We start from the raw sequence: 26,328 nt of genomic DNA on the forward strand, positions 1-26,328 counted from the left end.
TTTAATAATAGAAAACAAGTATAAAAAAATATATATTTCTGGCATACTATCTGAAAACAGCTAAACTGAAAAGTGTTTGGGAGCTGAACAACACATTTCTGTAGGGGAAATTGCTGAATTGAACCGTCAGTAATTGCTTCTGTTCTATGCTGTTAAAGGCGAAGAAAAGGCTAATAAAGTGTTAATTTTTTCCCCTCTAGGGTGCCAATTCAAAGCAGAATACCCCATTTGAACTGAGCCTTGCAGGTATATCTTCCACTCCCACTCTTTCTTTTGCACATTTCTTTTTTCAGATCCATGTCATCAGAGATTTACTGACCCTGCAGGATGAGGTAGTAGATTGTATAGTTTTGGGGTCACACCCGATCTGGGAGATAACTATACAGTTTACTGTCTTTCCTGCGGTGTTTCCTTTCCACCAGACCACTGAAGAGTTGGTTACTCATGTTCGTTGAAGTATTAGGCTACACAGGATAGAAAATTGCAATAACTGTTTTCTTCTGTCTAGGCAAGTAGTGTGCCTTCTTCCCTTGGTAAGCCTTCTGGATTCCTGCACTACACTCTCTGCCCTCTTCAGGATGAGGTAGTAAGTTGTATTGTTGTGGGGGTTTTTATTTCCCCAAATTAGGAGATAACTATACAGCTTACTGCCTTCCCTGCAGCATGGTAATTTAATTCTCTGATGTTTGTTTGCACTGTAAGCTACACAGATATAGTAACAAATTCTACTATGTAATGGAGCATAAATTGAAATATAGATTTTCTTTCTGGAAGTTCAGTTAAATTTTTTTTCATGACAGATCAAGATGGAAGTGGTCGTCCTGAAAATTTCCCAACTGCACCATCTTCTGCAGAAGGAACTCCAACAAGTCCTGAAATTGTTCGTTTAGATCCCACCCTAAGGGCTACTGAGGCTACTCTGGCAGAGCTGACTCAGGGTCTGCCTGCTGATACAGGCACGGAGGATGTTGGGCAACAACTCATGCCATCTCACCAAGAGGACTCTGGACCAGGACGGCCAAGTGTAGAGGGGGATGCCACACAAATGGAGCTATCGCCAGCACCCACTATAAGTCAGTAGCATTTCTTTGATTAACTTTGCATGTTAAACTACCAATCAGTATATTTTATCTGTGCTTATATAAGCAGGCCAATACCACTGTAGTAATTTCACTTTGTCATATATCCATTCTCAGCCTCCTTATCACCAGAGCGAGCAGAGGATTCAGATGCTTTGACAGCTGTTAGTAGCCAACTAGAGGGCTCGCCTATGGACACCAGCAGTCTTGCCTCTGGGCCCTTAGAGGATGGCGTAGGGGAGGCACCTGGAATTGTTAATCCAGAGCAGCCTCTTGTGGTTGGCAGTAGCATTGCTGTTGGACAGCAACCAGTGGAACCACCGACGACCTGTGAAACCCAACCAGTAGTTTCTCAACACAGTGATAGGTAAAATTCATTATTGCACTACTTATGTGGCATGGCAGCAGCATTTCCTTTGTGACATTGAAGTTTATATACCAAATGTTAAGGGATGTTCAGGGTGCATTTTTCTAAAAGCTTTGTACAATTTTGGGTTATTTAGGGCAGAAAAGCTGTAAATTATTTCTCTAAAGACAAAATGCAGCACTGCTGCTGCTGACACTTACTATGAAGGAGACATATCTTTTGTTGTAACCTCTTTCTGTGCCCACCATGGCCAACTTGTAGGTGATTTTTCTTGAAGATCATATTAAACCACTCACTGTTTGGTGTCTAATGATATTATTTTCTTTTTTGCATCTGCCAGCTCACAAATTGCCCCTTCCTCTGAGTTGCCTTCCACAAGAGAAAGTGCTGTGACCTTGTTGGCTACAGATTCTAGTGGTATCCTTGAAGAACCTTTGCCTTCTACAAGCAGTGAAGAGGAAGACCCATTAGCAGGTAATTTGTGCTGCGAAAAGTGCTATCTTCTTGTTACCCTCTTCTCTTTTTTGAAGACCCTAGTGCTGCAATTTTTGCATGTTTTTTATCTGTGTCATGTTTTATTTATAATTTTTGTGTAATTTCAGGCATAAATCTTCCAGAGGGTGTGGATCCTTCTTTCCTAGCGGCTCTTCCTGAAGACATCCGCAGAGAGGTGCTGCAGAATCAGTTGGGCATACGGCCGCCATCGCGACCTCCACCCACTGCTGCCCCAGTTATTCCTCCTCCTGTGGTTGCTAATGCTGGTGTCACGGAGGTCAGCCCTGAGTTCTTGGCAGCGTTGCCACCAGCCATTCAGGAAGAGGTAAATTCAACTTAATGTCAGAAAAACAGTAGTCCAGATCATGGCTTGTTTCTCATGCAACTTTCAGTATGTGATGTGTTTATCATTCATTTAATGTCAATAACGTTTTGCAAATTCGAAGTGACAGTAGCTCTTTACTTGCTGGGGTCACTGTAGATCAGGGGTCCCCAACCTTTCTTACTCATCAGCCACACTCAAATGTAAAAAGACTTGAAGAGCAACACAAGCATCATTTGGAGCTGCCAAATAAGGGCTAAGATTGGCTATTAGGCAGCCTCTATGCACACTATCCGCTTTAAGGAAGGCTTTATTTGATAGTAAATCTTGTTTTTATTTAACCAAAACTTGCCACCAATTCAGGAATTCAAAACTAACTACCTGGTTTGGGGGCACTGAGAGTAACATCCAAGTGGTTGGCGAGCAACATGTTGCTTACGAGCCAAATGTTGGGGATCACTGCTGTATATCATTTCCATCTTTAGGCCTGAATTGCTTATCTATGCTTGTTTTATAAATGCTTTCTCATACATACTCAAAAAGAAAGAGTAAAAAGTAACAATACCTTTTGGTAACTCTTAAGGTCCTAGCACAGCAGCGAGCAGAACAGCAGAGGCGGGAACTTGCTCAGACCACTACGTCTGATACACCCATGGATCCTGTGACTTTCATTCAGACGTTACCTTCTGATCTACGTCGTAGTGTGTTAGAAGACATGGAGGACAGTGTTTTAGCTGTGATGCCACCTGACATTGCTGCAGAGGCACAGGCTCTAAGGCGAGAGCAAGAAGCTCGGCAGAGGCAACTAATGCATGAACGACTGTTCGGGCACAGTAGCACATCTGCACTCTCTGCCATCCTTAGGAGTCCTGGTAAGTGAGAGAGAATGTTCAGATGACATTAAACTGTTACTGAAATTTAAGTAAATACAAAATATACCTTAGGGCAACAGTAGCATTTATTTCCCTTTCTTTGTTGTATTATTACTCAAACGCTAAACATTATTATTATTATACACTATTATTACGCAAACATTAAAAACACTTTTGCTAAATGTTTTTTACATCTTATATATGCTTTGTTTTATTCTGATTTTCATGCATATTTTCAGCTAAATATGGGAAAATGTATAATAATGTTTTTAGCCTTTAAAATTAATTGCAAGTTACGAGTGTGAATAGACTGACCCTGCCAGTTCAATTATGTTTTTCCAACCCTCTGCTGCAACCAGTGGACAGAGACTGACTGCTGAATGAATCTTACAGCAAATCTTTTCTGAGTACAGAAGTGCACCTATGTTTGCATAGCTTTATGGAGTCTCTCATATCATATATGTTATGGGAAAACATAGGACACTGCTATTTAGTGTGCCATTGAACTGACTACATGTTTATATGCCTTGTCGCTGGGCTATGTGCCCTTTTGGACAAATCAGAAATCACCAAGAATGATTCAGTGTATGTAAATTACATCAGAAGTGCATGAAAAATACATGGCGTAAAGCAATTGGAAGAAGGAAGCTTAAGGATTAAATATTTGTGGTAGGAAACCCTACTGCTAGCTTCTCAAAAACCGCTTTAAACAGCATTAAATTAACATAAAATGAATGCACACTAAAAGGTACTTTCATGTATAAACTATGCTGCAGAAGGTTAATAATTGGTTGTACACCTTGTATCCACATTTAAAGCAAGAGAATTGTAAAATGTGAAACTCATTCTTTTTTTCTTTAATTTATCTCGTGGGGACCAGCTTTCACGAGTCGCTTGAGTGGAAACCGAGGTGTTCAGTACACACGGTTGGCTGTACAGAGAGGGAACACTTTCCAAATGGGAAGCAGCAGTACACATACCAGGTACAAATGAGTTTCCATCCAGTTAATATAACGTTTTTAAAAAATTGGTCATTGATAATTTTTCCTCCTTTCCATTTGTAGACCAACCGGTAGTAATGTTGACAGCCTACTACGATTACGAGGCCGACTATTACTTGATCATGAAGCCCTCTCCTGTCTGCTTGTCCTACTGTTTGTTGATGAACCCAAGCTAAACACCAGTCGCTTGCACCGTGTTCTACGCAACCTCTGCTACCATGCACAAACAAGGAACTGGGTGATTAGAAGCTTGTTGTCTATACTGCAGCGTAGCAGTGAAAGTGAGCTTTGTATAGAAAGCCCAAAGACTTCTATTGGGGGCACTGATAAACGGGGTGCAAAAACAAGTCATGACAACCGCCCTTTAGAATTTCTGCATAAGATGGAATCGAAGAATTCCAACCAGCTCTCCTGGCTTTCTGTATCCATGGACGCTGCTCTTGGCTGCCGTACGAACATCTTCCAAATCCAGAGGTCCCTAGGACGCAAGCATACAGAAAAGCATTCAGCCTGTGGTTCTACTGTCCACATCCATCCCCAAGCAGCCCCTGTAGTGTGTAGACATGTGCTTGACACACTAATACAGCTAGCTAAGGTATGTATAGTACAAAAAGGGTATCATGTAATGTTATGAAAGGGGGTTACATAAATTTTGTTTGATTGGTAGGGTGAGCTGTCATTTATAGCCTGGAAGACTTAATAGTCTTGCAGCAAAACACTGGGAGACTGCGTAAAGCTTTGTTTTTGGGGTCATGTAGTTAAACGATCCACATTAAAAGCTTACTCCTTTTCCTTCAATTTCTATGTCCTAAAGCAACTATTTTCTGTTGTCACCTCATTGTGCCATATGTTATTAGATCCCGTTATGCTGTCCTTTTATTATTATTTATTATTGTTAGAAAGTAATAGAGAAGTAATATATTTGCCATAAAATGTATTTCTGTGGCATTTACATTATAATTATACATTTTGTATCCATTGTGCAGGTGTTTCCCAGTCATTTCACACAGCAGCGAACCAAAGAATGTAGTGTGGAAAACAGTGACAGCAGGGAGCGGAGTATAAAACTTACTTGTAGTCCGTGTCTTGCACCATCTAGTAGTATTGGAGCAAGCAACATCTCCACAGATTTCTGGGACTTGCTAGTCAAGCTAGACAACATGAATGTGAGCCGGAAGGGGAAAACGTCTATAAAATCTGTGCCAGTGAGCTCTGGTTCTGAAGGCGAGAGCAATCAGTGCAGCCTGGAGGCCTCCCCCTTAGGACAGCTTATGAATATGCTGTCTCATTCTGTTATTCGCCGCAGTTCGCTGCTTACTGAAAAGCTGCTGAGACTTCTCTCCCTTATCTCTATTGCCCTTCCTGATAATAAGGCTTCTGAAACAGCAGGCAATCAGAGCAATTCTATTACCCCAGCACCTGCACCTACGCCTGCAACTGCACCAGCCCCTGTGCCTGTACCTGCTGTAACAGTTCCAGTTGTTGTGAGCACAAACATAGTGACAAGTAAGTCAGTGACTGACAATTTTGTTTAAGAACAGATCATATTTCTCCTACTTTTCAGTTTATTATAACTTTCATAATTCTTTTTAGAGTACAAATTGCACCTAATTCTTGATTCTGCATTTGTAGTCAGTTTTTATATACCTTCCCATTTTGTTTGTGAAGCTGTTACAACCAAAAGTGGAAAATCTCCTGCAAAATCAAGTGAAGTCAGCAATGCACCAGATAAGATGGCAGCTTCTGGCCTTACAGAGAAACAGCTGCAGTTGTCTGTTGAGGTGAGTAAAATACTTTATGTAACAATCTATATTAACTGTCTGATTTCTATTAAAGTGGGATATCCTGCTTGTGGGAAATTCACCCACCCATCAGTGATTAGGCAGCAAGGTTAACCATGTTGTTTATTATGTTGTTCATTCTTGCGGGGTGTCTCTTCCACAGATAACATTGTGAAGCTCTTTAATTGGAAATGTACTCCTTCCAGTGGTCAATTCATAGTTTACTGGAAGCTTTTGTGCTTTTGAAAATAAGTCTATAGAGCAGGAGTCCCCAACCTTTTTTTTTTTTTTTTTTTAAAAAGGTTTTTATTTTGCATTTTCAACAAACAAAAATAAAACAAAAGAAAAACAGATAAAATAGATTAACTTGGCACTTATATCATCATTAAGTACAATCATTCACGTTATACACTTGGTGACAGTTTTTAGATAGGACTCCATGTGGTATCAACTTGCCAAGGTACCCCAGGGGATATGTGTTGACTAATCGTCCGGTAGAGAGATACTGGGGTTGGCATCTAGCCAGGGTTCCCATATTTTCTCGAATTTTCCAGGTGCACCCCGGGCATTGTATGTCAGTTTGATTAGCGGGAGTGTCCCATTTATTAGTTCTATCCATTGTTGAATTGTGGGAGGAATGGGGCTTATCCACTTCATTATTACTACCTTTTCTCTGTTTTGTGTGTGGGACACAGGGACCATGGGTATAGCTTCCACCACTAGGAGGCAGGACACTGTAAGTAAAAAGCTCCTCCCTCCTGTGCTATACCCCTCTGCCTGTCTGCCTGAGGCTCAGTTTTTTCAGTGTCCTCAAGGAGACAGGATCATCTCTCACAATACAAGTGAAGGTTTACTTCGGCCAGTGACATACTGGCACCAGGGGTCGACCCAGAGCACTCTCAAAAAGAGTGTCTCATTATGGCTTCCCCCTACGTGGGATCTGCGTTGCAGGGGCTAGTAAGACTCCTGGAGCAAGCCACACAGTTGTACACCTTTCCTCCTTAAGGAACAGGCGACTGTCCTGCACACGCGTGCTGCCTGCTCTGATATAGCAGACTTACCAGCGCCTTGAATGGTGAGTTACACATAACTTCCTCGCTCCCTATCAGTCCTGCCTTCCCCAGATCCTATTAGCACAGTGCTAACAAAGCGGGAAAATACGCGCCGAGGCGCGCAAACACAGGGGGCGGGTCTTTCGCTACTGCACTTCCGCCTCCCCTCGCTTCCGCATCCGCCGATCGCTTCGCGCCAAGTGGGCACACAACTAAGGGAGGGCACGCACTATTCTCACGCGGAGCTGCTCCCAGGCGAGGATCGCCATTTTCACATGCGCCTAAGGCTAGAACGCACGTAGAGGGACGCGGTTTCCAACTCTACACAGGGGCCCTTCCTACAGCAGAGCGGAACCCTCTGGGAGGCAGGAGCTGGTAATTGCAGCACTTGCTGCACGGGATAGGGAAGCGTTGGGGAGTTACTTACTACATTGTGCATATTGTGAGCCATTTTACCCTTCAAGGGGCATTGCACTCACTACTATTGTTTGCTTATACAACATGTCTGAGGGCAATTCAGAAGGTCCATTTTCTAGGGCTACCAAAGTCAAATATTTAGCCTGCGCTAAATGCCGCAAACGCCTACTATCAGGACGCAAGGAACCCTTATGTTCCTCTTGCACCAGCCAGCCTACTGAAGCACCTGCCCAGGCACTGGAACCTGCTGCCACTACCACAGACGCACAGGAGGGGGATTCTCCTCCTATGACTGTCCCTGATACCCACACTCAGCCACCGGTGCCCAATCAGGATCCTCCTGCATGGGCCCTGCACCTATCTACCGGCATACCTAAATTGGCGGCATGCCTAGACAAATTAGACCAGGGTTCAGGGGACTCCCGCTCAAAAAACACTAAAAGACCTGCCCCCCTCCTGATGGAGGAGGATAGCGAAGGAGAGTCACCATCTGTCTCTCACACCTGGGAAGAGCAATCCCTTAGTGAAGGGGAAATTTCCTCTGACCAGGCAGAGGGAGGTGATGACCTCAACAAATCATCCTCTGAGGCCCTAGACAGTCTCATTTCTGCAGTTTTTCGTTGCCTCGATGTTAAGGAACAGGAATTTACTTCTGACTCCTCACTCTCCCTTTTCAAAAGGCAAAAGAAATCTGCTCTAGATTCCCTGCTCTTTTTCCCTCACATCAACAACCCCACAGCCCCACGCATTTTCACCAAGGTGATGGCGGTGGTCACAGCGAGCTTACGGAAACAAGCACTATCTGTAACACCTTATCTGGACGACATCCTTATCAAGGCACCTTCATACGCAGCGGCACAGCTCAGCCGAGACACGGTGCTGCGAACTCTCACAGACCTCTGCTGGACCATAAACTATTCCAAGTCCACCCTTACTCCCAGTCAGAGAATCACATTCCTGGGACTAACCTTCGATACCAGAAGCCAACGAGTGTTTCTCCCCCCGGACAAGATCATCAAGATCCAATCGCTGGTGAGAAACCTCCTGACCACACCTCTACCGTCCGTCAGATTTGCCATGCGGACCCTAGGGTCAATGGTCGCCTCCATGGAAGCAGTACCGTTCTCACAGTTCCACCTCAGAGAGCTTCAGTGGAATATTCTGGATCAGTGGACACGCAAGTCCCTGACCCAGCCAATTGTCTTGCGAACCAGGACCAGGTCATCACTCCGCTGGTGGCTACACAAGACGCATCTGTCCATGGGCAAGTCCCTGAGGGACCCCCAATGGTTAGTACTAACCACAGACACCAGCCTTCAAGGATGGGGGGCAGTTTTCCAAGCTCAGACAGCGCAGGGGCTCTGGTCCCCCCGAGAGACACAGCTTCCAATAAACATATTGGAGCTTCGAGCGGCTCGCCGGGCACTTCTTCACTGGCAGAATCAGCTCTCCGGGCTGCCAATCCGAATACAGTCCGACAACGCCACCACGGTAGCATACCTGAACCATCAGGGAGGCACCAGAAGCCGCGCAGCACTCAGGGAAGTGAGTCTCATTCTGTCCTGGGCTGAAGCCCACAACGTCACACTATCAGCTGTATACATCCCAGGACTGGAAAACTTGCAGGCCGACTAACACTCGACCCAGGAGAGTGGTCTCTAAAACACTCAGTCTTTCAGACCATCACACAAATGTGGGGACATCCACACGTGGACCTCATGGCGTCCAGGCACAACCGCAAGGTCGGAGCCTTTATGGCACACTACAGGGACCGCTGGCCATGGCAGCAGACGCCATGACAACACCTTGGGACTTTCCCCTCTCCTACGTGTTTCCCCCCCTTCCACTATTACCCAGGGTCATCAAAAAGATCAAGAGGGAACACTGCACAGTGATCCTCATAGCCCCACACTGGCCCAGAAGGGCTTGGTTCTCAGAACTAATCAACCTGAGCAAGGCGGATCCCTGGCCCCTGCCACTGACGCAGGATCTTCTCTCCCAGGGCCCCATATTCCACCCCAATCCGGGAGTACTACATTTGACGGAATGGCTACTGAGTCCCTAGTACTCCGGAAAGGGTTTTCCCCCGGAGTCATACGCACCATGGTCGCAGCACGAAAACCAGTTTCCGCGCAAAACTACCATAGGGTCTGGAAGCGTTACAAGGAGTGGTGCGACCAGGCGCACCTCCCCTGGGATCGATTCTCCCCGGTATACTTACTTGAATTCCTCCAAGCCGGTCTAACTAAGGGTCTCTCCCTTGCCTCACTCAAGTCTCAAATATCTGCACTCAGTGCTCTTCCAGACGAAAATAGCAGAACTCATCGATGTACGCACATTCCTCCAAGGGGTGGCGCACCTAGTACCTCCATATAGAGTGCCGATCCCAGCCTGGGACCTTAACCTAGTCCTACGCGCATTACAAGAGGCTCCATTCAAACCAATGGCCACAATCCCTCTATTGTGGTTGACATGGAAGACCATCTTCCTTATTGCTATTGCTTCAGCCAGACGGGTTTCTGAACTCAGCGCCCTATCTTGCCAACATCCATACTTGATTTTCCACAACGACAGGGCGGTCCTCCGTACCGTTCCTTCCTTCCTTCCTTCCTAAGGTGGTGACCGAATTTCACCTGAATCAGGAGATCACTCTCCCTACGTTCTGCCCACACCCCCAGAACCCTAAGGAGACAGCACTACACTCCTTAGATCCAGTCAGAGCACTAAAATTCTACTTGGACTTGCGCACCACACGCTCACTATTCATTCTTCCAACGGGGCCACACAAGGGCTCCCCTGCACCCAAAGTCACAATATCCAGATGGATTAAAGAGACCATTCCCAGAGCATACATAGTCAGAGGAAGGACATCCCCTCTCCATGTGCGTGCACATTCTTCCAAGAGCAGTTAGCACTTCTTGGGCCTTCAGGAACCGTTCCTCCGCAGAGCAGCTATGCAAGTCCGCCACCTGGTCATCAATCCACTCATTTACCAAATTTTACAAATTTGAGGTCTTTGCGTCAGCGCACAATTTGGCAGGAGGGTTCTGCAGGCTGTAGTTGACCATATCTAAGCCTCGCTTCCTCCCTCCCTATTTATACGGGGGACAGCTCTGGTATGTCCCATGGTCCCTGTGTCCCACAGACAAAACAGAGAAAAAGGGATTTTGTAAAACTTACTGTAAAATCCTTCTTCGCTCTGAAGTCTGTGGGACACAGGGCCTCCCTCCCTGGAAGCGAACTCCTGAGTTTCCTGATTACATTGTTTGTACATAATTAGTTCAGTTAAGTTTCACTGTTAGGGCTCAGGCACACGGGGAGATTAGTCGCCCGCGGTAAAACTCCCTGTTCGCGGGCGACTAATCTCCCCGAGTTGCCTTCCCCTGCCATCCCACCGGCGAACATGTAAGTCGCCGGCGGGATGGCAGACGCGGCGGCGCGATTTCTCGCAAATCGCCCCGCCGCGTCTGCCATCCCACCGGCGACTTACATTGTCGCCGATGGGATGGCAGGGGAAGGCAACTCGGGGAGATTAGTCACCCGCGAACAGGGAGTTTTGCCGCGGGCGACTAATCTCCCCGTATGCCAGAGCCCTTACCTTTCGTTGCTATACAAAACTGAGCCTCAGGCAGACAGGCAGAGGGGTATAGCACAGGAGGGAGGAGCTTTTTACTAAGTGTCCTGCCTCCTAGTGGTGGAAGCTATACCCATGGTCCCTGTGTCCCACAGACTTCAGAGAGAAAAGGATTTTACGGTAAGTTTTACAAAATCCCTTTTTTTGCATAGAACACAAGGGAGCGTAGTAATGTTCTCGATTTTTGAAGAGGTATTAATTCATCAATTATTCCTAACAAACATACTTCGGGGGACCTGATGCCAGGAAGGGACAGGTGTTCCTCTATATAGTGAGTGACTTCTGTCCAATATGTTAGTACTTTGGGACAGTCCCAGATCAAGTGGAGGAAACCTACTTCTGCCATATTACATTTCACGCATTTGGATCTTTCTAATTTCCCCATGGCCTTGAGTTTCAGAGGGGTAATGTATATTTAGTGAATCATCTTAAATTGGATCATTCTATCTCTGAGTGATATTAGGAAGTTGTATAAGTTATCAGTTGTTTCGTCCCATTGATACTCATCTAGGGATGGAACATTTGCCAGCCATTTACGTTTGGCCTTATCAAATGGAGCCTGGTGTGAGGTCTGGATTATGCTATACAGTTGTGAGACTAGTTTAGAGGGGTCTAAAGCTCAGAGTCTAGCTTCCCATGACAGTAGTGTGGGTGAGAGTTGGTAGGTCCCAAACTGGGAATGAAAGGCATGTCTAAGTTGGAGATAACGAAAAAACTGAATATTTGGCCCATTGAGTTTGACTTTCAGTTGTTCTAATGATGCAAAACAGTTTTCCACCAATAGATCATCTAGGTGTCTGATTCCTAACTGTGGCCAATATTGGAAGTCGACTAGGCGTCTCATATGTGGTAGGTTTGAGTTTCTCCATAGGGGCGCTTTGCCTGATAATTGAGAAAGAGGGGTACGGACCTTAGTTTGTAGCTTTACCAAAACTTACCACCAAGTCAGGAATTCAAAAATAACTACCTGGTTTGGGGGCACTGAGAGCAACATTCAAGGGGTTGGTGAGCAACATGGTCACTGCTACAGAATATACCTATAGCTTTAGTTTAATATGACACATATAAATGGTTAATGTCAGGTATTTGTTATTTCTGATGGCTACAAAATGTTACCTGGAGTTGGTGCTCTGTTTTTTTTTTTTTGTTTTTTTTTTTGTTTTCAAATTTGCTTTTTATTTATTTTAACCTTTTTCCACCACAGTGTCAACCAACGGTATGTAGTTATAGAGTTGCCAAATTTACTTTTTTGTCTTGTTGGTTTATTTCTATTTATTTTGCTTTCTAGGTTCTGACATCACACTCGTGTTCAGAAGAAGGACTGGAGGATGCCGCCAATGTTCTACTTCAGCTTTCCAGAGGCGACCCCAGTACACGGGACACTGTACTGAAACTTCTGCTTAGCGGAGCACATCACTTGGGGTTTACTCTCTGCAAACAGATAGGTACCATCCTAAAATATAGCTGCAGTCCACACATCAAAGCATTTTTATATTTTAACACATGATATGTTGCCTTTGTTAAATTTTTTTCATTTTACAGGTACACTACTAGCAGAGCTCCGGGAATATAACCTAGAGCAGCAGCGTCGTGCACAGTGTGAAGTTCTTTCTCCAGATGGTATGCCTGAGGAGCAACCCCACAGCACAAAGCCAAAAGGCAAAATGCAGAGCAGGTGAGTGTGTGATCTCCCATGGCACATACATGTACGGCAGTTGGCTAATTATACAGCTCAGGACAATATTCAGTCTAAAGTGTTAGGTCTCTCCCCACCCCACCTATGCGATCCAGGTTCGACATTGCAGAGAATGTGGTGATTGTGGCTTCCCAAAAGCGTCCACTGGGAGGAAGAGAGCTGCAGCTCCCCTCAATGTCTATGCTGACGTCAAAGACTTCCACACAAAAATTCTTTCTTCGAGTGCTGCAGGTTATCATCCAGCTTCGCGATGACACTCGCAGAGCCAACAAGAAGGCCAAGCAGACCAGCAGATTAGGTAAGGGATTATTTCTCTATCTGAGATCTTCATACATCACCTTTGTTTCACATGTAAATGACTGACCACATTGGCTTTCTTCTTGCAGGCACTGCCAGTCTGGCCTCGGCTAGCAGCATCCAAGCAGCTGTGCAGCAGCTGGAGGCTGAGGCTGATGCCATTATACAAATGGTACGTGAGGGTCAAAGGGCGCGGAGACAGCTGCAAACTGCAACGGTTAGCATGATGACTGGCGCTGGCAGAACATCCATCCTTAGTTTGTTCCGACCCTCTTTATTTGATCTGTCCCATTTTTCGCCATTTAATCCTTCCCATCAGCTTGTTTTTGTCCTTGTTGGCAATGCAAAGTTTGCTGACTTGCAAGCAATGTTTCTCTAACTCTTTAATGTGTCATGGCCACTTTCACCTTTCCTCTGCATGTTCACTGAGATTTGGCAAGCAAATCAGAACCATTTTCTTACTTATTTTATGCATGGTCACATTCTTTGCTTCACATCTTGCCTTTGTTAAATGCATTCTATGCTTACCATCTGTTGGCTTTTTCAAACACCAACTTACCAGAAATGCCATCATGCTTGCTTATTCGAATCATTTTATTTTGTTTAGGCGGAGGGTTCTGCTCGCAGGGAGGAGCAGCCTATGGATGTTGACCAGCCTTCGCCTGCTACACAGGAGCCTCAGTCAGTTGGTCAGTGCACAGTTCATGGGTCTGGGTTAATGTTCGTTGTGGGTGCGTAGGGCTTTGGGCAGTGGTTTGCACTACAATTACATTGATTTAATTTTTCAGCTTCTGAAGGTTCTCAGGCTGCTGAAAAAAAAGAAGAGGAGAGGTTACCAGAGTTACCGCTGTTAAGTGAGCAGCTAAGTTTAGATGAGCTGTGGGACATGTTGGGAGAGTGCCTGAAGGAACTTGAGGAATCTCATGACCAGCATGCCGTATTAGGTAACTGAGGTGCAATATGCCAATAAGTTGACCGGTGTAATTCAGGGTTTTATCCAAATGTGGAGTTTTTAAAATGGTCTCCTACTTTTCTCTGTAGTGTTACAGCCAGCCGTAGAAGCCTTTTTCCTTGTTCATGCAACAGAGCGGGAGAGCAAGCCTCCTGTGCGGGACACTCGGGAAAGCCAGTTATCTCACATTAAGGATGAACCACCTCCCCTGTCTCCTGCACCCCTCACTCCAGCCACACCTTCTTCCTTGGATCCTTTCTTCTCTCGTGAACCTTCATCTATGCACATTTCCTCTAGTTTGCCTCCTGACACTCAGAAGTTCCTAAGATTTGCTGGTAAGCTTTACCCAGACTCCCTCTTCATTATTAAGCTCTTCTTTACATTTTATGTTTTTCCCCTTTTTTATTTTATTGAAGAAATCTATTGTAAATTGTTTCTTTATACTCCCTTTCTTCTGTTATTGTTACTTATTCAGCGATGTTTAAACTGCCAAAATCTTAGGCTAGCAGGCCACAACATATCATATGGGGTTACTGGAGATAAATAATGTTGTAATAGGTTGTCTTTAGACTTGATTTTGGGAGTGAGCACATTCACTGTAGCAATTCAATGTTTAAATGCTCTGTGGTGTCTAATAACAGTTTATGGGTCTAACCCCTTAATATTTTATTGGATATGGCTATAACTATAGTAGGGTTGGCCATTAAAATCACATTTCTTGTGTGTAACCTTGCTGTAATTGGACAAAGAGTTTGGCCTTGGCTTTTGTTTTGCCTTAACCCCTTAAAGTTAAATGCCCTGTGGTTTAGTTTCTCCCAGGCTAAAGCTTTAATTGCCCTCATTGGATTGAGCAAGAGAAAAAACTTGGTCCTTTGTTCTACCATCCCTGTTTGTTTTGGTATTAACTGCAGATAGACTTACAAAATGCTTTATTGGTATTCATTAGCTAGTATAAGTTATTGTTGTCTGATGTTTAAAAAGTTTTTTTTTTTTTTTATTCCAGAGACTCATCGGACTGTATTAAATCAGATCCTTCGCCAGTCCACCACACACCTAGCTGATGGGCCCTTTGCTGTGCTTGTAGACTATATCAGAGTCCTTGACTTTGATGTTAAGCGCAAGTAAGCATATTTGTTTCAGATTTTCAAGACACCTGCAACTAACTGTGTGCTTGCCCAGACACTTGCATGCATTTTAACTTTAAGCATTTATGATTAAGCCATTTTTTTCTTTCTATAGATATTTCCGACAGGAGTTGGAGCGACTGGATGAAGGGCTAAGAAAAGAGGATATGGCAGTGCATGTGCGGCGAGATCATGTGTTTGAGGATTCCTACCGGGAGCTGCACCGCAAATCCCCTGAAGAAATGAAGAATAGATTGTGAGTAGATGGAACAAGAATACAGGAGCCCACTGTCCCCCTTTACTTTGTATAATTAGCTCTAGTTTTATATATAAGACCTATTTGAGCCTGTTCTTAAAACACCAAGTTAAGAATGATTTCTGTGCTTATTGTAGCTTTAAGATCACTTTTAGTATGTTATTGAATGTCCTGTTCCTAGCAACTATGCGAATACTCTTGCGCAATAGTGACAAAAACTGCCATGTACCCATAATCATAAGAAGGGTCATATGTAGATCTTAAAGTGCCATTAACTAAAAAGTTAAACTTGAAAAAAATACTTTTAAACATATGTAGTATTAGATCTTCTGAAGTAACCATACTGTTTACCTGCTTTTGCAGAAAATGCACCTATATACATCCTACATAAAGAGAAGAGAAGAAATGCCGCACTCACAGGTCTTAGTGAAAAAATAAAGAAAATTTATTCAGACAGACTAACGTTTCGGCTGGATCCCCAGCCTTTTCTCTTTGAGAAAGGCTGGGGATCCAGCCGAAACGTTAGTCTGTCTGAATAAATTTTCTTTATTTTTTCACTAAGACCTGTGAGTGCGGCATTTCTTCTCTTCTCTGTATATACTTACCTATATACTGCACCCAGGCACAATTGACTCTGATATTACGTGAGTGCCGGCTTTTTTCTACATATTACATCCTACATAAATGTATCTCCTATTTTCAGGTACATAGTATTTGAAGGAGAAGAAGGGCAGGATGCAGGTGGGCTGCTTCGGGAGTGGTACATGATTATCTCCAGGGAGATGTTCAATCCCATGTATGCTTTGTTCCGCACTTCCCCAGGTGACCGCGTCACCTACACTATTAATCCTTCCTCCCACTGTAACCCTAACCACCTCAGCTACTTCAAGTTTGTGGGCCGGATAGTTGCCAAAGCGGTTTATGACAACCGGCTACTGGAGTGTTACTTCACTAGGTCCTTCTACAAGCATATATTGGGCAAGTCTGTCAGGTAAGAACAAGCAGATTTTACTCTTGCCTTTCAGGCTGTTGTTCTGCAGCTTTTATATATTAGCCTTTTTATTAGCAAATCCATTTTAGAATACTAATATACACTGCTTTTGTTTTCTCTGATTATCTTGATCACCTCCTTGCAGATACACAGACATGGAGAGTGAAGATTATCACTTCTATCAGGGTCTGGTGTACTTGCTTGAAAATGATGTCTCCACACTGGGATATGACTTGACTTTCAGCACTGAGGTATGCAAGTTCTAGCTGAAATAATATGCTGCTGACACTACTGCAGAAAAAGTTGGTCTTAAGGAGCAGTAATTAGAACAAGTAGCCCCTACCTGCCAGAAGTCTATGGCTGCTTGAGGCTTTCTTGGGTGCTTGTAAATAAAAAAAAAAAGCTGATTGGGTGCTCTGAAACTGAAATTTGCAATGTGCTCTCTGTGGCAGGCCTGGTATGCTGTAGAACCTCTCTTCACAAGGGGTTGTTAACTTGATAGAGAGTTAACTTGATAGAGAGTATTATTCTGAGACAATTTGCAATTGGTGTTAATTTTTTTTTATTTGTAGTTTCACTTTTTGTTCAGCAGCTCTTCACTATGGAGTTTCAGTAGCTATTTGGTTGCTACAATCTAATTACCCTAGCAACCAGGCAGTGGTCTGAAAGAAAGACTAGTATATAAGTAGGAGAGGGTCTGGATAGATACACAATAAAAACTAACAACAATAAAATTGTAGCCTTGCAGAGCATTTGGCTGCATTTCAAAGTTGTAAAGAAGGCAAATAAAAAAAAAACTAAAAAAAATAAATAATGAAGACCAATTGAAACATTTATTAGAACTGGCCTTTCTATAACGTATAAAAAAGTTAACAGTGAACCACCCTTTTAAACAGCAAGAGAATACCAACCCTGCCAGGGACCCAATGACTTTAAATTTAGTTAGCTTTTCCATGTGAGTGCAGGTTAGCACAGGTATAGGCGGCCAGGTTCTCATTGTCTGGTAAGCTGCTTGGAGGGCTTCTGAAGGCATCCCTCGGTTAATAGACCAGTCTGTTGTCAGCAGACTTTGTGTTTTAATAAATGAGTATGGTATTGTCTATTTCTACAGGGTTATGGGAAATGGTGACTGATGATCACAACCGCTTGGTTTATCTGTTGCTCTATTTGTATCTTAGCTTGTTCATATTCTTGCTACAGGTTCAAGAATTTGGTGTCTGTGAAGTCCGAGACCTAAAACCAAACGGTGCAAACATTCTGGTAACAGAAGAAAACAAAAAGGAGTATGTTCATCTTGTGTGCCAGATGAAGATGACAGGTAGCAGAACTTTTAATGATGTTGAAGCCATATGTTTTAGCTGTTATAGTTACAAACCCCTTTTTTTGTTTTTTTCTTTGCTCTTTTTTTTATTTAGTCAAGCTCACAGTTTCCCTTTTCAACAGGTGCAATACGTAAGCAATTGGCTGCCTTCCTTGAGGGATTTTATGAGATAATCCCCAAACGTCTGATCTCCATCTTCACTGAGCAGGAATTGGAACTGCTTATCTCTGGCCTTCCCACCATAGATATTGATGACCTAAAATCAAACACTGAGTATCACAAATACCAGTCTAACTCCATCCAGGTGAGAGAAAAAAAACCCAAGTAGCAATGACTTCCTAATAAGCCGCCTACCATGATGTTTAATTTTTATCATTTAGTAATAGATACCTCCTGGTTAATAAGTAAGATTATTTTAAACATTTAACTTATTTTACTCCTAAATTAATAAAATAATTGCCTCAGCTGTGACATGAAAACCTTGGATACCTCACTCCTGCAGATCCTTCCTTCCCTTGGTTTCCTTTAACCTACACCCTGGTAATAATGGTATAATGATTTTAACTGGTAATAATGTACATGTTCCTTCAATGACAGATTCAGTGGTTCTGGAGAGCGTTGCGCTCATTCGATCAAGCTGACCGGGCAAAGTTCCTTCAGTTTGTTACTGGAACTTCAAAGGTCCCATTACAGGGTTTTGCTGCGCTGGAAGGAATGAACGGCATCCAGAAATTCCAAATCCACAGAGATGATAGATCTACAGACAGGCTGCCTTCTGCGCACACGTGGTAAGTCATTATACAGGGTCCATAACATGAGTTATTATTTTCCAACAGTGATTCTCTGCCCCAGTTACTTGCAGTCTGGAAGTAAAACAGAGAACAATATTGTTGCAATACACTTTGATTGGATGTCTGGCTTGCAGAGCAACTTTTTCGTAACTACTACTCTTGTGATTTTTCCATGTTTTCTGAGCATTTAAAGGGATTCTGTCACAGTAAAACATGTTTTTTTTCCCCAAAATGCATCGGTTAATAGTGTTCCTCCAACAGAATCCTGAAAACAGAGCCAAGAGATTTTTATATATATATATATATATATATATATATATATATATATATATATATATATATATATATATAATTTTAAATTTGACATGGGGTAGACATATTCTTACTTTCCCTGGTGCCCATGACCATGTGACTTGTCCTTTGATAAACTTCAGTCACTCTTTAGGGTGAAGACACTGAGCTACTAGTAGCAGCTACTTTCACGGCTACTAAACTCTAGAAAACTGCCTCGCGAGGCAAATTCGGCGATTTGCCGAAATCGCCTGCGCAGTGTGTGCCATCTGGCGACTTACATTTTCGCCGGTGGGATGGTAGTTCGGGGGGGTTTAGTCGCCTGTGACAAGGGAGATTTGTCGCGGGCGACTAATCTCCCCGTGTGCCAGAGCCCTTAGGCAGTACGGAGAATTGCCTCTGCTAAAACACACTCAGTTATCAGTAAATGATCAGCATTGTCTATTTTAGCTGTTACTAGTAGCTCCATGTGTCTTCACCCCTACTGTTGCACTGCAAGTTGGAGTGATGTCAGCCCCCCCCCCCAGCAGCCAATCAGCAGAACAATGGGAAGATAGCAAAATAGCAGCTCCCTGACACCTCTCTTGCCCCACCTAGTAATAGATATCAGACAAACACTCAATAGTAAAATCCAAGTCTGGTCCGTCTGCTTGGGGAACACAGGAACAGTGGGGAATAGTTGGTACCACTAGGAGGCAGGACTCAACAAAACAAAATAAGAACTAGTTCCTCTGGCTATACCCACAGCAGGCAGAGCCCAGTTCTGTTTTTGTTATGTCCTTAGGAGGTCATTTGCCTCTCTGCTACACTTCCTTAATTCTGTCCGTTATTCTGGTACCAGAATGTCAAGGCTCCTACACTGAGTAGTATGTCTAATACTTAATCTCCCAGAGTGATATTGTCTCCAGGGTCTCTTATGTGTTTCCACACTGGCCACCCAGCTCTTTCTCACCTCTCCTTTCCTTCACATGAGTAGAAGGGAGCCGAGACCTATAGCAGTTGAGTATATGCGCTTTGGATCCCCCTGGCACCAGGGTTTTTTCCTCTTCTTCCTTCTTTCTCAAGGGGCACCCTGGACAGACTTACATAGAAACATAGTAAGTTGGGTTGAAAAAAAGACAATCACATTCAACCATAATGCCTATATATACCTGCTTAACGTCTAGTTGATCCAGAGGAAGGCAAAATACCCATCTGAAGCCTCTTTAATTTCCTGACTCCAAGATGGCAATCGGACCAGTTCCTGGATCAACTTGCACTAAGAACTCTCTCCCATAACCCTGTATTCCCTCACTTGCTAAGAATCCATCCAGCCCCTTCTTAAAGCTATATAATGTATCAGCCAGTACAACTGATTCGGGGAGGGAATTCCACAACTTCACAGCTCTCGTGCGAGGGAGCCAGCGACAGCTTTTTTTCCAGAAGCACACTGTCTACGCCGGGTTTCTTAGCATGCGCCAAATAGAGACCCCATTTGTACTCTTTGTAAACCGCTAGAACAGGGACCAGAGATCCCAGGACCTGCTCCAACCCCAAGGTGAACCAAGCTCTCCAAGAGACACCACAAGCCGGAACCCAACCTGTTCCAGAGTGGGTACCTTAGCTGGCTAAGCTCCTTTCGTGGCTCGATAACCTAAGGGCCAAGACTTTCAAACGTAGAGCTCAGTCTCTATATGACGAGGAGAGCGATGGCGAATCCAGCATTCCTTCACCTCTCATCCTTGAATTCAACCATTCAGAGGGCGAACTGTCCCCTACTTGAGATCAGTACTCCTCTGAAGCCATGGACTCTCTTATTTTATCTGTCCTAGAAACTATCCACTTTCAGGAACCTGAAGTCCCTGTAGACTCCTCCAAATTGGTTTTGCAAGTGGCACAATAAGTCCTTCCATGTCTTTCCTTAGCACTCTTGGCTTGGTCAGATCATCCAACAGGAATGGGATAAACCTGAAAAGCGCTTCCAAGTTAACAGTCATTTCTTGAAGCTATATCCTGTCTCCTCAGCGCTCACTTGAAAAATGGTCCCCTCTACCCTCTGTTGATGCCCCAGTATACTGCCTTTCTAAGAACACAGTCCTGCCTGTCCCTGACGCCTCCTTTTTCAAGGACACCATGGATAAGAAACTAGAAGGATTACTGCACTCTGTATGTGACCTTGGGCACCTTCCTTTGCCGGATTCTGGCCACGGCCTGGGTTAGTAGGACTGTCCAGTTGTGGTCAGACTCTTCTTAAGGCAATCTTGTCAGGGGCTCTCTTCCAGTGGGCTTACCAGATCAAGAAAAACGAGTACATCTGTGAGGCCTCACTGGACCTTTCTCAGGTGGCCGGCCAGACCTCTGCCCTTGCAGTGGTGGTTTGTCAATCTCTCTGGCTTTAAGTTATGGTCAGCAAACTTCTCATCCCAAGAGTCATTGACTTCCCTCCTCTTTAAGAGGAAGCTTCTCTTTGACCCTGATCTTGACAAGATTATTAGTCAAGCCACAGGGGGAAAGAGTAAAGAGTACTTTTCTTCAACAGCCCAAGTCACGCTCTTCCTTTCACAGAGAAAAATTCTCAAATTCTTTTGTAGCTTACAGAACAAGAATGCAGGACCATCCTCCCCTCACCAGTCGGCCTCTGGTAGAGCCACAAACCCTCCACCAAGCCATCTGAAAAGTCCTCTTACTAATGACGGTGTGCCTCTTTTCCGACCAGGTCACACAGCCATAGGAGGAAGGCTACGTCACTTCACCGGCACCTGGCTCAAGCTTACTCAGGACTTGCATTCATGAAATTGTGACACTAGGATATCGCCTAGAATTTTCTTCCCATCCTTCCTGCTGTTTATGTCCAAGCTACTACAGAATCCAGGAAAATGCAGAGCCTTCCATAGTGTCATCTTCAGTCTCCTACACACAGAGGTAATCACCCCCATGCCTTCAGAAGAACGTTTCAAGGGCTGTTACTCAATCCTTTCGGTGGTCCCCAAAAAAGATGTCTGTCTGTCTAGAGCTGGACCTAAAGGGACCCATCAAATTCATCTGACCTCGGAATTTAAAGATGGAGTTCTTCTGATCGGTCATCACGGCAATGACCTTGGGTGTCCCTCGACATAGAAGACACATCTTCATGTCCCTATTTTCCCTCCCATCAGCGGTTATTGTCCTTTGCCTTTCTAAATCACCACTACCGGTTCACAGCACTTCCGTTTGGACTGACATCACCCCAAAAATGATGATGGCCACAGAAGTGATCTGAAACACAGGAATTTTAATAACCCCTTACCTGGATGACCTTTTAATCAAGGCACGGTCTTTTCTCAAAGAGGATTGATCCACTTGTTTTCCTTCCACATCTTCATCTCCAGTCATTGGTCAGGTCCCTCCTGAAGAAGCTGGCCTACACAATCAGGTTCTGCATGAGTGTGTCATGGTGTCCTGTGTCTTGTGTGCACCATCGAAACGGCTCCCTTCACACAATACCACCTCAGGTAACTTTAGTGAAATATCCTCGCCTCTTGGATGCAGAGATCCCTAATCCAGGAGATCCGCCCGTCTTCCCAAACACAAGCTTTCCTCTGCTGGTGGCTACGGCAGATTTTCTAAGCCAGCTGTCGCTGGACTTGAGCAAGTGGTCACTAAATGAGGAGATTTTCCACAAAGTGGGTGTCTGCCAGAGGTGGATTCTCACAGTGATAATGCTGACTTTCAACTTGCCTATGCTTTTCCCCCTCTTCCTTTCAACCCCAGGACAATTGGGAAGCTCTGATAGGAACAGACTGCACTTATTCTCATAGCACCCTGATGGCCTTGCCGCATCTGGTTTTTGAACCAGCTTAACCTGTCAGTGTTTCTGGACCCTTGGATCCTCCCTCCTCTTCAAATATGCTATCCTAAGGCCAAAATCAACACCCAAACCCAGCCAGCCTCAAATTGATGGTGTGGTTCTTGAGACCCAGTCCTAAAGCACAAGGTCTTCTCTGATGCACACTATGTTCCTGCCAAGACATATTATGTCTAGGCTGCCTACTAGCAATGGTGTTGTCAAAGGAACTTAGACTTTCAAGCACTCTCCCTTCAAAAACCCTGGAATTCCAATTTGACACATTTGCTGCATCTGATGCCTGTTTCAGCAGGAAGTTACTCCAAACCGCTGGGGTGGTTCCCGGATAGGCTTTGGTGCGCGTGTCCCCAAAGCAGATGGAGAAAAGGAGATTTTGTTTACTCTCCATTAAATCTTTTTCTCTCCAGGCACTTGGGGGACACATCAGGCATGATCTGGTAATTACTGTTCTTAATGGGTTATAAATTGTTTTGTTGTTTTTACACTCCTGTTTATTGAAACTGAACTGGGCTCTGCCTGCCAGGGGGTATAGCCAGCGGAGTTGGAGCTAGTTTTGTATTGCTGGGTCCTGCTTTCTAGTGGTACCAGCTATACCCCACTGTTCCTGCGTTTCCCAAGTGACTGGAGAATAAAAGATTTAAAGGTGAATACACAATCTCCTTTTAAATGGTTCAATTAATTTTTTGCAATGTGAACAGTGTATTATAGTAATAAATACTATACCATAAAAATCATGACAGAATCCCTTTAGAAAGCACCTGAAAAAGTAATATTAAGACAGTAAAGCAGAATGTTAATACAAGTGACACAATTTTTCTGTTCTGCAGCTTCAACCAGTTGGACCTTCCAGCCTATGAGAGTTACGAGAAGCTACGTCACATGCTGCTGTTAGCCATCCAGGAGTGCTCTGAGGGCTTTGGCCTTGCCTAGGAATGGGCTGCTGTTTTCTACTGTTGGACTTATATGGGAGAGAAAGCAAAACAAAGCCATGCATCTATCTCGCTCACCCTACTGGCACCTACAAGAGGGACTTGCCTTCTGAAGCTGCCGTCTGTCTCCGTTCCCTTCTGATGGTGAACTTGGTTGTGCCGAGACTTGAAAACACTGCTCAGTGGGGATTTAGGCAATGGGAGGAGCAGGGGGGAAATTATATATAAGTATATAAATATATTTTTTTTCTGTTTTGCTTTTCTTCAGTTTTGCTTATGGGTGAGTTATGCTCCGGCTTTTCACGTGAAAAGCTCAAAAGGGCAGGGGGAGAGAATCAAATGAGAAATGTTGAAGAAACTTATGTCAAAAAAAAGCAGAGATTCATTGGAGAACTGAAACAATAGAGCACTCTTTATGAAACAGCCACTATTCCCAACAGTTTGTTTTTTTCCAGCTTCAAATACAGTTCTGAGGTGTTTACCTGTAAATAAACCACTGAACCGAAAATAACCCAATCAATACAGTTTTTCATTTCTGCCCTGTTCTTTGTTTGGCAGTTTGGCCTAAAATGGGTGGGCTGTGTTGGTAACAGGCACCAGGAGGGTTAAAGCCGCAGTTGGCCAATTCAAGTGCTAAATGCAGGCTGCCTAACGACTTTGCAGTTATGTTTTCCCATGTCTTATCAGAGAGGTTGCATTGTTTGGGTGTTAAATTTTTTATGCAATGGGGAAATATATGTGCATTGAAATGTAAAGCAAAATGTACAAAAAAATCACTTTAGCCAAGTTTTTTTTTGTTTTGTTTTTGTTTTTTTTTTACCCCTCCCCCCATTTCCTTATATTTATTTAGAACCCCTTAAATATTTTGCGCCCCCTCTAAATGACTTCAGGTTTGAATTGTTAGGATTTTCTGTTTTGGAAGTTTTTGGAATTTCTCTTAAAAACTGAAATAAAAAGAAAAAGATAAGACCAGAAACATCATTGCTGATCGAAGGCTGTTCTGTCAGTTTCCCTTTGCAGTCAAGCTTTGTCTGTTGATGATGCTGTTTATAATTAGGGAAAGCTTGAAGGGAAATCTAGTAATCTGGGCCGGTAAGTTTTAAGTTGGGCAAATTTGGCAATAAGGCATTTGCCCACCATTAAGGTTATTATATTCTAAAATGGGCTTTCTCATACCATGACTCTCAGTGCAAATCTAGTGATACTGGATTGGCACCATTGCTGCATGGGGGTCACATCAGGTGAGCTTAGGTATCCTGGTTCCTTTGGAGGTATAAGCCACTGGCCCTTCTTAAAGCAAAGAAACCATTTTCTTAGCCAGCAACAATTCTCATGTGCCATAAGCAATTTAAAGGAACAGTAACACCAAAAATGATAGTGTTTAAAAACAATTATAATACAATGCACTGTTTCCCTGCACTGGTAAAATGTGTGTGTTTGCTTTAGAAACACTTCTATCGTTTTATATAAAATAATCTGTTGCTTAGCCATGGGGGCAGCCATTCAAGCTGGAGAAAAGGCACAGGTTATATAGCAGATAAATAAGTTATGTACAATACAATGGTGTTTTATCTGTTATCTGCTGTGTAACCTGTGCCTTTTTTCCAGCTTGAATGGCTGCCCCCGGGGCTACACAGCAGCTCTTTTAAAGGAACAGTAACACCAAAAAATGAAAGTGTATAAAAGTAGCTAAAATATAATGTGCTGCTGCCCTGCACTGGTACAACTGGTGTGTTTACTTCAGAAAGTCTACTATAATTTATATAAATAAGCTGCCGTGTAGCCATGGGGGCAGCCATTCAAAGGAGAAAAGGCACAGGCACATAGCAGATAACAGATAAAACACTATTGTATTCTACAGAACTTATCTGTTATCTGCTATGTAACCTGTGCCTTTTTTCCAGCTTGAATGGCTGCCCCCGGGGCTACACAGCAGCTTATTATATAAATTATAGTAGAACTTGTTTCCCAAAGAAGGAAAGATTTCTAAAAGAAATTCTGGTGTCTGGTTTCTAATGTCCTAATGAGGAATGTCAGAGGCCTTTGAAAGAGCTGCTGCTAGGCCAAAATCCTTCTGATAAGGAATTGCTAGCCATGAAATCAGCTGCTGCTCAGAGACACACAGAATGTGGTCAGTTATTGAGGACTTCCTTCATGGCTTCCCTTCACCTGGATCTCAGTTGTTCTTCAGAGCTCACCATCCAGTACCTGCCCTGTTATATCTGTGATCAGCCTCATTAAATGGCCACACACAGCCTTTCCAGAGAAACTGAGCAGCTTGCTTACCCTGCAGCGCTCTGTAAGGATGGGCCCCCCCAACTTAGTGACCACAGTAGTTAACCTTTTAGCCCAGGCGACTGCTTCTTGGGTTAAACAAAAAACCTGATCAGGGTACTTTGCTGCAGAGTATGGCAGTGCTATCTTACCTATACTCTTAGGTGCTCCTTGTGGTGGCTTGGGCTGGACACCATTGGAGTACTGTAACCATGGCCATGCTGCCCTAGAGCTATTTGTTCATCATTTGTACTGTATGTATGCCTTTTCATGATGCTGGGCTGGTAGCGGCACCATAACTGTTCCCCTTGGTTTGGTTGCTGGGCATATTCATAAACCCATGGCAGTTTTGTTTGTGGTAAAAGAGGCAAAAAACGTAAAGTGACCCCAGAAAACCATATAGTTGTCAGATTTGTTCTGACAAATCCAACATGGGTAAAGAGTCCTTTGTACACCAAAGTACCAATCTGCAAAGCAAAGGTATTGGTTTTATGACATTTCAGAAAATCGCATAAAAATATTGCAGTTTGCCGCATTTATCTCACACAATTTCTTGCATACAA

The 26,328-nt window shown here is 43.8% G+C and overlaps 1 protein-coding gene and 2 non-coding genes across 12 annotated transcripts in view; all 3 read left to right on the forward strand.

Annotated features, from left to right (window-relative positions):
- huwe1 (HECT, UBA and WWE domain containing E3 ubiquitin protein ligase 1) overlaps window positions 1-24,467 on the forward strand; it is a 107,072-nt gene extending 82,605 nt beyond the window's left edge. For 6 of the 10 annotated variants that reach the window (XM_031892168.1, XM_031892171.1, XM_031892176.1 and 3 more), the window contains 25 exons: window positions 201-246; window positions 801-1,073; window positions 1,197-1,446; window positions 1,787-1,920; window positions 2,049-2,266; window positions 2,847-3,135; window positions 4,016-4,118; window positions 4,200-4,731; window positions 5,123-5,642; window positions 5,805-5,917; window positions 12,309-12,465; window positions 12,563-12,695; window positions 12,776-13,014; window positions 13,103-13,230; window positions 13,621-13,702; window positions 13,802-13,957; window positions 14,055-14,300; window positions 14,969-15,086; window positions 15,205-15,345; window positions 16,049-16,336; window positions 16,482-16,587; window positions 17,537-17,654; window positions 17,780-17,961; window positions 18,255-18,445; window positions 23,390-24,467. In XM_031892168.1, coding sequence (XP_031748028.1) covers window positions 201-246; window positions 801-1,073; window positions 1,197-1,446; window positions 1,787-1,920; window positions 2,049-2,266; window positions 2,847-3,135; window positions 4,016-4,118; window positions 4,200-4,731; window positions 5,123-5,642; window positions 5,805-5,917; window positions 12,309-12,465; window positions 12,563-12,695; window positions 12,776-13,014; window positions 13,103-13,230; window positions 13,621-13,702; window positions 13,802-13,957; window positions 14,055-14,300; window positions 14,969-15,086; window positions 15,205-15,345; window positions 16,049-16,336; window positions 16,482-16,587; window positions 17,537-17,654; window positions 17,780-17,961; window positions 18,255-18,445; window positions 23,390-23,492 — 4,866 coding nt within the window. In that variant the 3' untranslated portion in view covers window positions 23,493-24,467. The remainder of the gene's footprint in view (window positions 1-200; window positions 247-800; window positions 1,074-1,196; window positions 1,447-1,786; window positions 1,921-2,048; window positions 2,267-2,846; window positions 3,136-4,015; window positions 4,119-4,199; window positions 4,732-5,122; window positions 5,643-5,804; window positions 5,918-12,308; window positions 12,466-12,562; window positions 12,696-12,775; window positions 13,015-13,102; window positions 13,231-13,620; window positions 13,703-13,801; window positions 13,958-14,054; window positions 14,301-14,968; window positions 15,087-15,204; window positions 15,346-16,048; window positions 16,337-16,481; window positions 16,588-17,536; window positions 17,655-17,779; window positions 17,962-18,254; window positions 18,446-23,389) is intronic. The other 4 variants (XM_018096571.2, XM_031892177.1, XM_031892175.1 and 1 more) reach the window with 3 other exon arrangements.
- On the forward strand, window positions 322-404 carry mirlet7f (microRNA let-7f). The gene has a single exon (NR_049631.1). It is a non-coding gene; the product is annotated as a microRNA let-7f (primary transcript).
- On the forward strand, window positions 564-671 carry mir98 (microRNA mir-98). The gene has a single exon (NR_049564.1). It is a non-coding gene; the product is annotated as a microRNA mir-98 (primary transcript).
- Window positions 24,468-26,328: the final 1,861 nt, after the last annotated feature.

Source organism: Xenopus tropicalis, chromosome 8 (assembly GCF_000004195.4).
Source record: "Xenopus tropicalis strain Nigerian chromosome 8, UCB_Xtro_10.0, whole genome shotgun sequence".
NCBI lineage: Eukaryota > Metazoa > Chordata > Amphibia > Anura > Pipidae > Xenopus > Xenopus tropicalis.